Here is a 17,410-nt window from a genome sequence, read left to right on the forward strand (position 1 = left end):
GTGGTGCCCATGACAGCAAGCCCGACATCGACAAGTATACCCACATGGTAAGTATGCATCCACTAAAAATAAAAATTGATGTGTAATTAAAGAGTCAATTCATAATGAAATAAATATGGTTCTGGATAAAATGTAACTGGGACATCAAATCAAAATCTCGACGCGTTTTGTGGGTGTCTCCCCACTCATCAGGAGCTGATGCTACCACAAAGTTCCTATAGAATAAAGTAAAATATATATAAATAATATACTAACCATATAGATAAAAATAGATTAATGAGGATTTGATACATGTAAATGGTTTAGCCAGGGCAGACTCACCAGTCCGGACGGCAAGTGCGGCTGTGGACGCAGGGCGGGCCAGGAACACACTCCCTCCACGGGAACTGAGGCGGCATAAGAGTGGATGCGATATCAGGCAAGGCAAAGAAATGCACCAGCATAAGAGGGTGTTCCCAAAGATGAGATGTGTAGTGATTGTTGAAACCAATATATCTAGGGACAAAATGTTGATTATGGGTATACTTAATAAAAATGTTGTTACAAAGGAATTTAAATTTAATAGTGAACCCCAAGAAAAACAGTAAAAGTGATGAACAAAAAAACGAATCGTGCTGTGTTGTAGGTATATGAAAATAAATGTCCTCTTAAATGATGTGCAGATTGAAGGGAATAACATGAATGTGTCCATGGGAGTATAGGTGCACAGGTTCAAGTAAGTGAGGAAATTAATGATGTGGTGTACGTAGGTCGTGATGGACAAAAGAGAGTAACAAAATTACCCATGAGCAAGAGGATGAAAATGTGAATGAGGGAAAAGAGAGTATCAATATCTTGTCTGATGTCTATCAAATCTTGAGTGTATCTAGTGTGTATCGGGCATTAGACATTGTAGACATTGTAATGTGACTATTTTGCCTGCTGTACAGTATAGCATAGACATTTGTGGTATTAAATTAATCATGATTTATTTATACTGTACATTCACTCATCACGTGTTATAATGGTAGTTTTATCATATCAAGATTTATGTGTTCTGCTTGCCAGACTTCTGCTAAGTACTATTTATGTTCATTTTAAAGGCAGTTTTTATATGGCCATTAGCAAGCTTTCTTAAGGGATATCCAGAGAGGCCCGGGAATAAGAGGAGCGAAGCGGAAAGTAGGGAAAGGGCCTGCATGACACTGAGGAAAGGGTACAGCAGGGGTTAAGTTAGTGAAGAGGGAAGTGTAAAAGGGGGGTGGTTAGAAAAAGAACTGGAGGGGAGGAGGCTTTAACTTGGTTAACCACTTGCTTACTGGGCACTTAAACCCCCCCTCAGTCCCAGACCAATTTTCAGCTTTCAGCGCTGATGCATTTTGAATGACAATTGCGCAGTCATACAACACTGTACCCAAATGAAATTTTTATCATTTTTTTCCCACAAATAGAGCTTTCTTTTGGTGGTATTTAATCACAGCTGGGAGTTTTATTTTTTGCTAAACAAACAAAAAAAGATGCAAAAAAAAATAAAATAAAATCATGTTTAATAGTTTGTTATAAAATTTTGCAAACAGGTCATTTTTCTCCTTCATTGAAGTGCGCTGATGAGGCGGCACTGATAGGCTGCACTGGTGGGCACTGATAGGCGGCACTAATAGGCACAGATAAGGCGGCACTAATAGGCACAGATAAGGCGGCACAAATAGGCACAGATAAGGCGGCACTAATAGGCACAGATAAGGCGGCACTGATGGGCAAAGACGGGCACAGATAAGATGGCACAGATGGGTGGCACGGATGGGTGGCACTAATAGGTACCACTGATAGATGGGCACTGATAGGTGGCACTGATGGGCGGCACTGCTGGGCACGGATATGTGGCACTGGGGTGCAGCACCTTTGTTGAGGCAGACTGTGGGCACTGCTGGGTGGCACTGTAGGCACTGCTGGGTGGCACTGTGGGCACTGCTGGGTGGCACTGACAGGGGGGACACATTTTTTATTTAGGCAGGCAAAGCAGGGGGCAGGTGGGCACTGGCAGGGCTGACCGTGATCGGGACTGATGTCCCGATCACGGCCGCCGGTGATCGGCTTTTTTTTTTCTCTCCTCGCGCTGTCAGCGCGAGGAGGAATAACAGCCGATTACCGGCTCCGTTATATCACATGATCAGCTGTCATTGGCTGACAGCTGATCACATGGTAAGTGGTCGGGATCGACCCCTTGCACGGATCGGTGATCAGGTGAGTCTCATGGACTCGCCGATCACAGAGCGCGCCGCGCGCGCCCCTCAGGGGGCACGCAGGACGCTCGTGCACGGGACTACGTCAATAGACGTAGTCCCGGAAAAGGAGATCCGCGCTGTAGCCGTCATTCGGCTATAGCGCAGATCTCAAGTGGTTAAGGAAGAGGAAGAGTTACAGGCGGCATTTGTTGAGGAGAGAAGGAGAGGAATGTCTCGCCCACCCTCCCTGAGTGTTGGTGCTCTGTCTCCTGCTAATTTTCTTGCCTTTTAGGTGTGCTGGAGGATTCATCATGGCAGCTTTCAGTGAGGCGGTGGTGGTGGTCTTGTATGGTGGTAACTGACCCAGGAGAGGGAAGTGTGGGAGACTCCTTAGGGACATGGGCTCCCTTGGTTACAGCTAACACGGGTTAGCGGAGGATGGAAAGGTGGATACTACGGGTAGTGAGTTGTCTCCTGGCTGAAGTTATCACGGCCGGAGGCCCAGTACGTTAACCAGCCCGCAGTGTAGAAGTAGAACATTTATTTGGGGAAGTGCCGTACAAGACCACCGGGTAAAAACTGATATTTCTGAAGTTTGTTATTTATGGTTGAAGTTTGATACATGTTTTATATTTTGTAAATAAAAGGCTGCTGTGGCCGGTTATACCCCAAAAAGAAAGTGTGGTCTCATTCTTATAGGTAAGAGGATGGGGAACAGGTGTGGGGTGTAACAATGGGACAGCAGGTTGGGTAAAAAGGAGGTGTACCTCTTATCTGCACGGGTCATGCTAATGATTTTAATCACACTGGGGAATCAGACCTGACCGGACCTGTTCTGTGTTTCCAGGTGACCACTTCCAGAAAGCTGTAAAGAAGATTTTTGCCGTAAATGGCATTCTGTCTCTGGTCTGCCAGGTTGTCAGCGTTGTGTCATCCTTCATCCCGGGTAAGAGGTCATCCAGATTTGGTGGATTAAACAATACATTTGTATATTGTACAAACACAATTCGAAAAATACGAATGATAACATGCTTGTTCTAGAAACCATAATGAATCCTATAAAAAAAAGGTAATTATTTTCCAGCATGAGATTTATTTTCTTACCTTTGCAGACTTTCCTATGTGATTGGTTGGTTTGTTTTCTTGATACATCCAAACAAAGTTTGAAGTAAAACTCTGGGCAAGCATCACGACAAAAAAACAACTTTTCAAACTCTACACAAGTCAAAAATGTTTGGCTGGAGTTGATCTTTTAACTGTACAGCTTGGCCTGGGACCCACTCCAACCTTCTACTACAGTGTCACACACTTGCCGGCCTAACTGGCCAGGGGTCATTCCTTCACTGCTCCTTCCCTAGTAAGATTCTTGTTTTGGCCGGCGGGAGAGTGATGCACATTGGAGAAAATGTACTGTAAGTGATTGTACTGCCGGTGACGCCTCCTAGAAATGCCACTGTGACAGGACCATTGGTTTATCATGCTGTATCAAAAAAAAAAACAATATGCTATATTACATATTGGCATAAAAATTTGTTCTATTCTGAATGGTATAATAAATACTGAGCCATATATGCTGTTCCATTTTATATATGGATAACCAGCATTTACAAGCACACATCTCATACCTCATCCACCTGCCCCAATTTCATCTACCTTCACCAAACACATCCACCTGCACCAACCACATCTATCTTCTCAAAACTCATCTCCCTTTTTAAACCTCATCCACCTGCACGCACCAACCTCCTCCACATGCTCCAACCTCCTCCACATGCTCCAACCTCCTCCACATGCTCCAACCTCCTCCACATGCTCCAACCTCCTCCACCTGCACTAAACTCATCCACCTGCACCATCCTCATCCATCTGCACCAACCTCATCCATCTGCACCAATAGCTGCCCTAGCATTGGTTTTTGTCTGCCGGACTAGCATACACACGGGCGGATTTCTCGGTCCAGCAGAGTTCTGGCGGGAAAATTTAAAACATGTTCTATTTCTAAAGTCCGCCAGATTTTTGCCAAGCAAAGGTCTGATGGAGCCCACATACGATCGAATTGTCCGACGGACTCGTTATGTGATGCCTATTGTTTTCTGCTTATTACAATTACTAATAAAGACTTTATATGATTCCTCTTTATTTTTGCAGTATATGAATACAATCCATTTTTCCTCACCTTTGCCATTGTCTGTCTGGTGATCCTGGCTGTTGAATACACACACTTGGTGTGTTTGACATTTAAAGGTGAGTTACTGATCTTTATAGGAATCTTAGTAGTCACAGAGCCTTGTACTATGATAGTGTAAGTCAGAGGTTCTCAATCTTTTCTACCAAGGCTTGGTAAATTCTTCCAAAACCTTTCATGCCCCAACAGTAAATCATTACGTTTTTACTCACACAGTAAAAGTATGAGATTGTCAAATATGTATTAAACTGCTGGAAGGTTTTGGATGGGGCTATGTGTCACTGTGAGGGGGATAGGGTTTGTGGTGGGGGTTATGGGACTGTGCAACAGATTTGGTGCCCTGTAGGGGATGAGGCTTTAGTTGGAGGATGGGGAGCACTGTGGAAGGTTGTATGAATCCTGTGGAGTTATAGGACTTGGGATTCTCTACCAACTAGGAAAGACAGACATTTTATATGTCGAAGACTCAAGGAAAGGACAACCATGTATGGCAGAAAAGACAGTTTCCCATGAGGGTAGCACAGTGGTATAGTGGTTAGCACTTTCACCTAGCAGCAAAAGGTTTACTGGTTTGAATCCCAACCATGACACTACCTGGAGTTTGCATGTTCTCCCTGAGTATGCGTGGGATTCCTCTTGGTACACCGGTTTCCTTCCACACTGTAAAGACATGCTTGCAGGCTAATTGGATCCTGCTTAAATTGTTCCTAGTATGTGAATGTATGAATGTAAGTTAGGGACTTAGGGTTGTAAGCTCCTTGAGGGCAGGGGCTGATGTAAATGTATAATGTATATGTAAAGCGCTGCATAAATTCATATTAATATACAGTATCTCACAAAAGTGAGTACACCCTTCACATTTTTGTAAATATTTTATTCTATATTTTCATGTGACAACACTGAAGAAATTACACTTGTCTACAATGTAAAGTAGGGACTGTACAACTTGTATAACAGTGTACATTTGCTGTCCCCTTAAAATAACTCAACACACAGCCATTAATGTCTAAACTGCTGGCAACAAAAGTGAGTACACCTCTATTTGAAAATGTCCAAATTGGGCCCAAAGTGTCAATATCTTGTGTGGCCGCCATTATTTTCCAGCACTGCCTTAACCCTCTTGGGCATGGAATTCACCAGAGCTTCACAGGTTGCCACTGGAGTCCTCTTCCACTCCTCCATGACAACATCACGGAGATGGTGGATGTTAGAGACCTTGTGCTTCTCCACCTTCCGTTTGAGGATGCCCCACAGATGCTCAATAGGGTTTAGGTCTGGAGACATGCTTGATCAGTCCATCACCTTTACCCTCAACCTCTTTAGCAAGGCAGTGGTCATCTTTGAGGGGTGTTTGTGGTCCTTATCATGTTGGAATACTGCCATGCGGCTCAGTCTCTGAAGGAAGGGGATCATGCTCTGCTTCAGTATGTCACAGTACATGTTGGCATTTATGGTTCCCTCAATGAACTGTAGCTCCCCAGTTTTGGCAGCACTCATGCATCCCCAGACCATGACACTCCCACCACCATGCTTGACTGTAGGCAGATGATGTCTGCTTAAGACGAAAACGCGTCGGGACTTCACTGCAGCCTGAGATTTTATTGAAAAAGCGCTTATGTTCTTTGTACACGTGAGTTTGATAATTTTTTATTAAATTACTTGAAACGAAAAACGGAGTTACACTATTGTGGTCCCTGCTTTCTTCCTTTATATCTATCCCACTACCTATGATGATTTATGTGGATGGAGACATACCGCAGAGGAAATAGCCACACTTGAAAGTCTTTCAGAAAAGGACAACACCCCAAAAAAACAGCCTATGTATATCTACAAGCATATATGATCCTCCAAATATAATTTTGAGTAGGATCTACTAAATCTGGTAAGCCCCCATTTTATGTGGTGGAGGGTTCACGCGGTGATTGTGTGATTATTCCTTGGAGAAGGTGTAGGACTGTTTTCACTTCATCGTATCACACACAGATACTTTGGAAAATTCGGAGAACTCTTCACTTGTTTCCATGCTGTTTGTTCCATTTTTTCTTTGGACACATTTTTTCATATATTTGTCTGGACATTCTAGCTTTGCACATACAGCAATGAATGTTTAAATGTGTGTTTTTTTATTTCTTTGCATAGTCTAATACATGTATTAACTACATTGGTCACACTGTAATGTGGTAAAAACAAATAAGCGCTACACTGTTTTTCACAAAATTTATTATGTCACATTTGCACACCTAGATGTTGTGTTAGCTGCTGTTTGTATACTGGTTACACATTTGAATAGCGCAGTGTTTTTGCTCTTTTTGACTGTAGGCAAGACACACTTGTCTTTGTACTTCTCACCTGGTTGCCGCCACACACGCTTTACACCATCTGAACCAAGTTTATCTTGGTCTCATCAGACCACAGGACATGGTTCCAGTAATCCATGTCCTTAGTCCACTTGTCTTCAGCAAACTGTTTGTGGGCTTTCTTGTGCATCATCTTTAGAAGAGGCTTCCTTCTGGGATGACAGCCATGCAGACCAATTTGATGCAGTGTGCGGGTGTGGCATGAGCACTGACAGGCTGACCCCCCCCACCCCTTCAACCTTTGTAGTGAAGCTGGCAGCACTCATACATCTATTTCCCAAAGACAACCTCTAGATATGATGCTGAGCATGTGCACGCAACTTCTTTGGTCGACCATGGTGAGGCCTGTTCTGAGTGGAAACTTCCTGTTAAATCGCTGTATGGTCTTGGCCACCGTGCCGTAGCTCAGTTTCAGAGTCTTGGCAATCTTCTCATAGCCTAGGCCATCTTTATGTAGAGCAACAATTCTTTTTTTTCAGATCCTGAGAGAGTTCTTTGCCAGAGAGTGAGAGCGAAAACACCAAATTTAACACACCTGCTCCCCATTCACACCTGAGATCTTGTAACACTAACGAGTCACATGACACCGGGGAGGGAAAATTGGTAATTGGGCCCAATTTGGAAATTTTCACTTAGGGGTGTATTCACTTTTGTGAGATAGAGTGTGTGTGTGTGTGTGTGTGTGTGTGTGTGTGTGTGTATATATATATATATATAATGTGTGTACTATGATTTTTAGATTTTTTTTTTTTTGAATGCATATGGAAGCAGTACAGCTTCCAATAAGCCCCATGTCTGCAGACCCACACAACCACCAGGTCAGGGTTGTGGTAAAGAGGCCCTTGTTGTCACCATCACCATGGAGAGAAGGTGCTTTGCTGGGGCCAGGTTGAAGGGATTTGGGTCCTGGTATGGCTCAGGAAGGGGGTGGGGGGTTGGTTGGGGGAACTTCAATTTTGTTCTTAATTTTTGGATGAGTGGGCATGCTTAAGCTTATGCTCTATCTCAAAGAAAACAACCCTAGGTAATGCCCACATCTGATGCCGAGGCTCCATTATTCAAAAACCCCATAATCAAATGAGTTAAAAGGGCAGGCCAGGGAAAGTCAGGCCGGGGAGTGAGGAAATGAGGCGGACTCTATCTGACTTATCGCAGCTTCTAAGGCACATGGTGAAATCAGAGTAAGCCGCTAGAGGAGAGGAGTATGAACAACTTTTCAAGAATGAAGGGAAGGCTGGAGGACAGATTTAACACTTTTTAATGTCTGAATAGTAGAATATATAACTTATCTGTTAGCTATGGGTCTGTTCTTTCATAATTATCATAAATGTTTTATTTGTATTACATTCCAGGTCTTGAATGCAAACAGTTTCGGATATTATGGGGATGTCTGTTTTACGTCGCACGACCATTGGAGTTGGCCTTTACTGTGTGTATAGTGCTCCATTACTGCCTCACATGTAAGTCACCCAACAATTTATATAGAATAAGCATGTCCACCTTGTTAGACAAATTTTAAATGCAGGGCAAAGAAACAGGTCCACTTTCATATTCCAATTCCCCCAACAGAAAATACCATTCCTTCACTCTTTACTCTGCTCTACAGAATCCAGAACTAAAAAAGTTTTTTTTTTTTCTGGAGTGGGAATTTGAATTTAAATATGTTATGTCCCAAAAACATTCTCACTGTTCAGATACATAAATTGTATCTAAACCCCAAAACAATAGGGTAACATATTGCAGCCTACCAGTCATTGGATGGGGTGGTGGTTGCAGTGCTGAGACAAGGTCATCTAGAGCCCAGGGTGAACATGCTAAATTGCAACCCCCCAAGGTATATGCCCATTATGTAAGCAACCCCCCCCCCCAAAAAAAAAATTGAGCACTAATTTGCATAGAATCCCCCTCCTCCCAGTACAAACCTGCTCCACTGACGAAATCCCCCTCCCAGCACAAATCTACCCCCCCATCTCCCCTAAGCTCAACTTCTCCCTCGCTCTCCAAATGCCCCCAGCACAACCCCCCCAAAAAAAAACCTCATAGCACAAAGCCCCAAACCCCTCAAATTCCCCCTCCGAGCACAGATCCCCCTGACCCCACTCCAAATCCCCCCTTCCCCTCCCCCACCCTACCATAAATCCCCTTCTAGCACAAATACCCCAAAACTTCCCTACTAGCACAACCCCCCTTCAAAAAAATGTCCCCTCCTAGCACGCATTCCCTCCCCCCTCTAACATATTACCTTTTCTAGCACAAACTCCCCAAATCCCACCCACTCCCACTCCCAAATCACCTATAAAACTTCCTAACCCCTGCCACTCTACCAAATTCCCGCTCTCAACACAAATCCTTTCCTCCAATCTCCTTGTGGAGCCCCATGGTGTCATGGTGCCCAGGGCAGCCATCCCTCCTGCCCACCCCTTGTCTGGTTGCATTAGTTTTCCTATATATCAGGCTCTTTTTATGTTCCCCTGGTGATCTTTCCAGTAACACACTTCCTGTCCTAAGGAGACAATGCTCACTCACTGTACCTCTGGTGGCTCTCCTTTACATAGTTAGTAAGGTTGAATAAAAACACCAGTCCATCCTGAGTGAGTGTCTACAATTGTCCCTATCCCTGTACATTGCACACTCATATCTGTCCCTATCCTCAAGGAGCCCACAATCCAAGGTCCCCATTCATATACTAGGGGCCAATTTTGGACAGAAGCCAATTAACGTACCTGCATGTCTTTGGGGTGTGGGAGGAAACCGGAGTACCCAGAGGAAACCCACGCAGGCACAGGGAGAACATGCAAACTCCAGGCAGGTAGTGTCATGGTTGGGATTCGAACCAGCGACCCTTTTTACTGCTAGGTGAGAGTGCTAACCACAACACTCGCTCACTGTACTGTATCTCTGGTAGCTCTCCTGATTTAGGCTACAAATTTCTCTCTTCTCATCTTCTTTGCATAGGGAAGTGTATTTTGTTGAAGATGAATGCAGCCACCAAATATAAGCACTTGTTATCTGCCATTAAATATCATTTTGTTCTTGGGTCTAGATATATTTTAATTTAGAAACAACTATAGTATGACTTATGATAGTGAACTGTGGCTCCTGCTGCTGTCTCAGCCCATGAGGAATGAAAGACCTGGGAAAATCTCAGCTGTCGTAGGTAGGTTTTTTACCTTCATGTGCATAAAATGCATAGAATGCATGAAGGTAAAATAGAATGCATAGAATAAAATATAATGCATGAAGGTAAAAACCCCTGAGCCTTTAAAACCCACTTTAATTGTATTTTATCACTGAGTTCTAGTGACTCTTCTTGTCCTGTTTGTCCCCCGGGGCTCTGGAGATCCTGTAGTCAAAAGTTGCAAATCACATTTAGTTAGGATTGTGGTAGAATATAAAAAATAGAATATCTCTAATAATTTTTGATTCATGTTTTACAGACGGTGAAATAGATCGTCAGAAGACAGGGTACCTCTTGGCTACATTTGTGATGTTTCTGGTCACACATTTCATCCTGTGCCTCCTAGCCTACCGCTACAGTAAGTACTCTACTTTTCAAGTGGTTTCTTATTACAATTGCTTTACATGTGTTCCCATAGAACAGTGATGGCGAACCTTGGCACTCCAGATGTTTTGGAACTACAGTTCCCATGATGCTCTGGTACCTTGCATTGTAGTGGAGCATCATGGGAAATGTAGTTCCAAAACATCTGGGGTGCCAAGGTTCGCCATCACTGCCATAGAACATACAGGCTCAAAGTACACATCCAAAGTGCTACTTCGCTAAAAAAAGGTTGGGAACATCATAAACATTTTGCCTTTAAGTAGGTTCTAGGGTCCCATCTTACTCAAATTCTCCTTATAGCATTCAGGCTTTGCCCATGGTTCTCTTGCTAGCCCAATCAATATGGTTGTTGGTATCCTCACCTTCTAAATGAACTAAACCTAAACTTATGAAACTACATCCAGGGTGTTCACTGTTTTTAGCACCACCCTCCCTCCTCAGGCCTTCCCTCAAAAATATTGTAGCGTGGGAGGGAATTTGCACACAATTTATTGCCAGAAAGCTGTAGTCCTGCCCATAGGTGCTGGGAATCTGCAGTGGTTTACTTAATGTTTAGATGTAAGGTAGGCTGATAATGGAGAACATTAGTGGTCCACTTCTTGTCTGGAGTTACTCTGCAGGCCTCTAGAACCCTGATATCCAACCCCTTATTATATCTACATATCTATTAGAGCTAAAGCAATATTGAAGGCAATAATAAAAAAACAAAAACTACTGTAGCAACACTAGAGGGTGCTACAGTAGTTAGGTTTTCTGTAGAGTAGTTCAATTTCAGGTTTGGGAGTGACTCAGGCAGAACTGGGTGACTCACAGGTAGCATCCCTGAGACCTCCCACTTCTTTCCAGAACATGCTGGAATCTTCTGGGAAGGAAGGAGGAGAGGAGAGGTAGTATTTTGAAGAGCCCTGACCAATCCCCAACCTGGATTGGCAGTACGTCAGATAACTGGGCCCACTAGAATACCCTTGTAAATTAAAAATATCATTAAATAGCTTGGAAGTAAAACTGGAAAATCCCTGACTCCACTGTGGAAAATTCAAGATATCAAATGAATGCTGTTCGTGATGTGGATTATTTTCTGGGGTGACCAGGGTCAAGAATGGAAACAGTTCAGTCTACAATTATAGTAAGGGGCAAGCTTTCTCTAGTCCTACTTAAAATATGTTCCAGGTTATAAGATAGACATTTCTGGTTCTTGGTTTCAAACTCACAGCTTTGATGTCTTTTTTAATGTTTTTCTGTATAGGCTCTTCACAAACGACCAATAAAGGGACCACTGAGCACAGTAACATGATGGAGACAAATCCTCCCAATGATCACTTTCCACACAATGGAGAAACATCCAAAAAAATGGAGAGCAATCCAGAAGATGCTCCATGATTACAAGCCATAGAGGATGAATTGTTTTTTTCCATTTTGTCTACTAAGTGCCTTCAAAAGACTTTAGGGACCACTAGACCTCCAAGCTGAACAACTTAGCACAAAATAACTGGATTTGACTTTATATTTATTTACCTACAGTATATTTTTTAGTCTTTTTAATATTGTAAAACACATTTTAAAGTAATGCAGCAGGGTATGTATAAAAATATTGGATTCAGGCAACCAAACATCCCTTTTTTTAAGTTTACTTAACTGTAATCCGTATATTTGAGAGGATTTGCCTAATCTTCGGCTAACGCAACCTCCACTGCGACCAATTCCCTCCAGTTGCCTATTGAATGCCTTGAATGCTAACCGTTACGGACATTATGGGGATGTCTGTTTTACTTCACACGACCACTGGAGTTGGCCTTTACTGTGTGCATAATGTTCCATTACTGCCTCACCCAACAATTTATGTACAATAAGCATGTCCACCTTGTTAGACAAATTTTAAATGCAGGGCAATGCAACAGATCCACTTTCATATTCCAATTCCCCTAACAGAAAATACCATTCCTTCACTCTTTACTCTGCTCTATATTTAGGATATACTGTAGTTGAAGTAGCCTATAGTGGAAGTGTCCTGCTGAATTCACATATCTGTGCACATTTCATAGAAAGAAGCACATAAGGGTGCAGTTCCTCATGAAACATGACAATTAATAATCCTCTTGAAGTGAGTGTCCAGATATCCCAGGAGACTTAACATTCCAGTAGTGTAGCCAGTTATTGTGAATTTATGAAATTGGCAGTAGGAATTGTGGTCTTGAGGTGCTTATTCTCAAGTGGCAGGTGCTTTTTCATAATGAGCTGCGCCAGTCCAAATATGTATTTAGGGCATGGCAAGCCCACTTTTATTGAACAAAAAAGGTATAGTTCACATAAGCATTAGTTGCCCATGCAGGGGTTTCCTCCATCAACATGAAAAGTCAACTGAAATCAGTACGCCACCTGGCTTCCTTGTCAGCAGAACCACTACTCTCCTTACCAGACCCTCTGACTGTGTTGCCTAGCTCTCCTGGTTCACTTAGCCTTTAGTTGCAGGACCCTGCTGCATGGTCCACTTCTGGCCTCTGGATAGAAGCCCACCCGACTCCTGAGATGAATCTCTTGACTACTGGCTGGGGCTTCTCTGAAACCTCAGAGACCTCCTGTCTCTTGACTGTTGGCTGAGGTGCCTCCGACACCTGGGTGAGACCTCCTGTCTCCTGACTCATCGTGGCTGGGGCTCCTCTGACCCCTGGGTGAGACCTCCTGTCTCTTGGCTCCTGGCTGGGGCTCCTCTGACCCCTGGGTGAGACCTTCTATCTCTTGACTGTTGGCTGAGGTACCTCCAACTCCTGGGTGAGACCTCCTGTCTCTTGACTCCTCCTGGCTGGGGCTCCTCTGACCCCTGGATGAGACCTCCTGTCTCCAATATGGGAGCTGTCTCCAAATTGGGAGCTCTGAACTATACTCAGGCTTGAGTATATACTGACCCTGCACATGTGCACTCACACTGGCTGCTGCCATCCAGTAAAATTCGGACAAAGGATTGAGGGTTCTGTCCCATCCAAGGCACTTTGGAGCCTTCAAGCTCCAGGCCCCGATGCAGGACTATAGAATCCAGAGAAAACACAGCTTTCTCCACTCGGAAACGAGTCTGGAATTTCGCATTAAGACTTAATGCGAATCCTGTGTCATTTTCTCCTGCATTTTCATTGGCAGGGCCTCACACTGTCACAGAATATGCAACCCTTTAGTGGGACTTATAGCCCTGTAGGATTTATAAACCTGTGGATGTTTGACTAAATCCCCATACACATGGGTCAAATATCGGATAAAATCAGCCCGTGTGTACACGTCCTAGCCTCACAGAAGCCAATCTCAAGACCAGCTTATTTTGAACAACTTATTTTGAACAAGCATGCTGGAAAACCAGTAGCTGATTGCCATCCAATCAGAACTCTCAACTTCTGTGAGTGCTGACTAGAGGAGAGATCGCTGTACTAACATCACATTTATTTTTCGTTTATCACGCTGGGTTGAATGAAGCAAGAAACTTACCGTGTGTGCCAGACATTGAGATGGCCATGGATAGATCGAATTTCAAATAAACAATTCTTAGAAAGTTAGTCTAAGCCCTTGTACACATGGTCAGAGATTCCGACAACCAAATCCGTCTGATTTTGTTCACGCTAGTAGCCAATAGCTTTGGTGTAGGAATTTGATCTGAGCATGCGTGGCACATTGTCCGATCGGAATTCTATACACAAGTTGGAAAACTTGGTCCGTCGGATACTCAGACGGAAACAGTCCGATGTAGACCACACAGTCGGAATATCCGACAAAACGGTCCGATCGCACACATTCCGTCGGAATCTCCGACCGTGTGTACAAGGGCTTAGCATTTTCATACTATTTTTCCTAAAATTCAAAGTTCAACATTTTGTGTTTGCTCATAACTTTTGATTTTGGAAAGAATGGACCAAACAAAAACCACAGTCACTGTTAAAAGTTTGTTTGAGAAAAATGTTCAATCCTATGTCGCATTTTCTCCTCAGTGTGGTAGAAAATGAATGTCGATTTGATCCACGGATGGTTAGAAAAATGAACAAACTTTCTTAGAACATTCCCTTCCCAAGAATTTCCATTCTAAATTCTACCCATCTAGCTTTATTGATCAACACAAGTTATTCACTTGGGGGCTAAGAATATTCGTGCATCATACTATGGGGAGTCAATGGTGGAGAAGGATCTGTGAGTTTTGGTAGATCTTAAGCTCAATAATAACATACAATGCCAAGCGGCGCTTTCCAAAGTCCTTTCTTGTATTGGGAGAGGTATGGACTCCAGAGAGAGAATTTTGCCCCTGTACAAATCATTAGTAAGACCTCATCTGGAATATGCAGTTCAGTTTTGGGCACCAGTTCTCAAAGAATATCAGGGAACTGGAGAAAGTGCAGAGAAGGGCAACCAAACTGATAAGAGGCATGGAGGATCTCAGCTATGTGGAGAATGTATTCTCTCTTGAGAAGAGGAGACTAAGGCCGCGTACACACGGGCGGATTGTCTGTCCAACTTAGTCCGCTGAACCGTGTTTCAGCGGACAATCCGCTCGTGTGTGGGCTTCAGCGGACTTTTTCAGTCTGACGGACTAAGTCTTTCGGAATTTCCGTAATTTTGTCCGTCCAAACTTGGTTTTGTCCGTCCAAACTTGGTTTCAGCGGACAGTCCGCTCGTGAGTAGGCAAGTTGGACGGACTAAGTATGGCGCATGCTCAGAAAGGATTTACACGGCCGAAGGTTGCATTGCAGTGTATTGGACGTCGTATTTCTAGTCCCGTCGTACGTGCTGTACACGTCATCGCGCAAGCTTTCAGCGGACTGTCTGTTCATCGTGTGTGGTCAAGTCCGTTCATTCAAAATTTGGACGGACTGTCTGTCGGATTGTCTGACGAACTTCCGCCCGTGTGTACGCGGCCTAAGGTGGATATGGTGAACATATATAAATACCTAAGGGGTCCGTATAGTGAACTTTGTGTTGAGTTATTTACTTTAAAGGGGTTGTTAAGGCAGTGCACACAAGCACTGCCAGCCCCACTGCTAGTATAACCTGTAGTGTATATACGGTATGTTGTTTTTAAAAATGTATCCTCTAAATACCTTATCCTTTCTTCCCAATCAATGGTCACCTGACCACCCGTCACTATCGCCCTCCGATATATATACTAGGGAGGGAGGTGTCGAGCTCTGCCTCTGAAGTCTGCCGGGCGGTCACGTGACCTCCCTCCCTAGTGTATACATTGGAGGAAGAGAGTGGAAAGCGGAATATAGGAATAAGGTATTTAGGAATAAGGTATTTAGAAGATGAATGTTTTACAAAAACAGCATACAGTATATACTATAAGTTATACTAGCAGAGGGGCTGGCAGTGCTTGTGAGCAGTAATATTTGCACTGCTCGGAACAGTGGTAGGAGGGGCTGAGCGGCTCAGACACAGACCAGCGGCAGGGAGAGGAGGGGGGAGGACACAGGAGACACAGAAGAGCATGCTGCGGATGACGGAGGCACATAAACTGACCACAGTGTCAGGGCTCAGCAGCCATGATATATCGTCAGTTTACAAGAGGGAGGGCAGAACCAGGCAGGATCAGCCAGGTAGGATCAGCCAGGAAATTACACATCACTGTACTGCATAACATGCTTTAAAGGAACAGAATCCTTTTTTTTTTTTTGTAAAGCGATGTGTTGGCGCTATATAAATATATTATAATAATAATAACTGGATATTAAAATTTATAGGTAAAGTTGATCCAGGCAATATCCAATTGCCTCTCGGGGAAACAGGAAGGAATTTATTCCCCTGCTGGAGCAAATTGGATCATGTTTTATTGTTTGTTTGCAGGGACGGACTGACAACTCATGGGGCCCCCGGGCAATAGGAGATTATGGGGCACTCAGGCAATAGGAGAAGATTATGGGGCCACCGGGCAATAGGAGATTAGGGGGCCCCCAGGCAATAGATTATGGGGCCACACAGTATACACACACACACACACACGCAGAATACACATATACACACACTGAAAAAGTACTGGAGAGGGGGGGCAGCTATAATCTTGGGATTTAAAAAAAAAACACATTTTTACATACTATCCCTGCTTTTATTGAGGTTGGCAACCCTGATGGGGCCCCTTAGGGGCATGGGGCCCTCGGGCAGTGCCTGAGTGCCCGAATTGTCAGTCCGCCCCTGTTTGTTTGTTTTTTGTTGAACTGGAGGGATATGTAAGTCTGTGTGAGACAAAAATACAGTTAAATTGATCATTTTTATTGTGTAAATATCATTCCTAGACTGAAAAATGTTACTAACTATAGACATAATTTATACAGTAAATGAATCTTATCAGTAGAACCTGTTTACAAATAGGAACGTCTTTATTTAATAAGGAGCTCCTGTTTACAAATGTGTGCAAACGCTGAACTGTTTGCAAGCCGTTTACTGTAAAAATGCACTGAGGAGCCTACAGCGTTTTTAAATTGTGCTCCATGTTAATGTATTTTTGATAATTTATTATATCTTGTGGATATATTTATTCTTAAATGCCTTCCCTTGTATTGTATATGAGAATGTTTATTGATGGCGATCTTTCACTACTTGCTGTAGATCTTTTGTAATTATACATTTATTTATTTTTTATTCTTGTGAAATAAAACCTACCTGAAAAGCTAGCGTGAGTTCTTTTGATAACATTTTCCCAACCCCCCCCCCATCCTTTGCTGGCCTCTACATGTGTCATCTTATTATGATTTTGGATTGGATTTGTAATGAATAAACTCTGTTAAAGCGGTAGTAAACCCGCTGAAGATTTTATTTTTTTATATCGTCACTCCTGCGCATGCGCGCGGGAGATTTCCTTTGCGGCAGGGTCCGGCGTCTGCCGGACTTTCAGCCGAGAATCCCCTGTGCGCATGCGCCGCTGCAGTCAGCGGCGCATTGCGAGGGGGAATATCTCCTTAACCATCCAATTTATTTCGTATGGTAGCGCCATCTAGTGGTCTTAATGTGTTCTTCTCCTGACTTTAGGTATTTCAGGAAAATACTGTATTATGGCCACTACATGGTGCCGACCATCTAAGTAAATAAACATATTGGACACATTACGGGGATTATTTGTGGTGGCTTTGTGAATACTGAG

General features: G+C 43.5%; 1 protein-coding gene across 1 annotated transcript in view; it reads left to right on the top strand.

Moving 5' to 3' along the window:
- The window catches only part of LOC143973805 (uncharacterized), a 35,186-nt gene extending 18,243 nt beyond the window's left edge, over positions 1 to 16,943 (top strand). Inside the window, exons 6-10 of the mRNA XM_077474662.1 lie at positions 3,052 to 3,150; positions 4,353 to 4,448; positions 8,099 to 8,206; positions 10,184 to 10,282; positions 11,555 to 16,943. Of these exons, the coding sequence (XP_077330788.1) occupies positions 3,052 to 3,150; positions 4,353 to 4,448; positions 8,099 to 8,206; positions 10,184 to 10,282; positions 11,555 to 11,688 (536 nt within the window). The 3' untranslated portion in view covers positions 11,689 to 16,943. The remainder of the gene's footprint in view (positions 1 to 3,051; positions 3,151 to 4,352; positions 4,449 to 8,098; positions 8,207 to 10,183; positions 10,283 to 11,554) is intronic.
- Positions 16,944 to 17,410: the final 467 nt, after the last annotated feature.

The sequence above is a fragment of the Lithobates pipiens genome, unplaced genomic scaffold, assembly GCF_037356315.1.
Source record: "Lithobates pipiens isolate NorthernLeopardFrog02 unplaced genomic scaffold, aLitPip1_a1.2 Scaffold_119, whole genome shotgun sequence".
Lineage (NCBI taxonomy): Eukaryota > Metazoa > Chordata > Amphibia > Anura > Ranidae > Lithobates > Lithobates pipiens.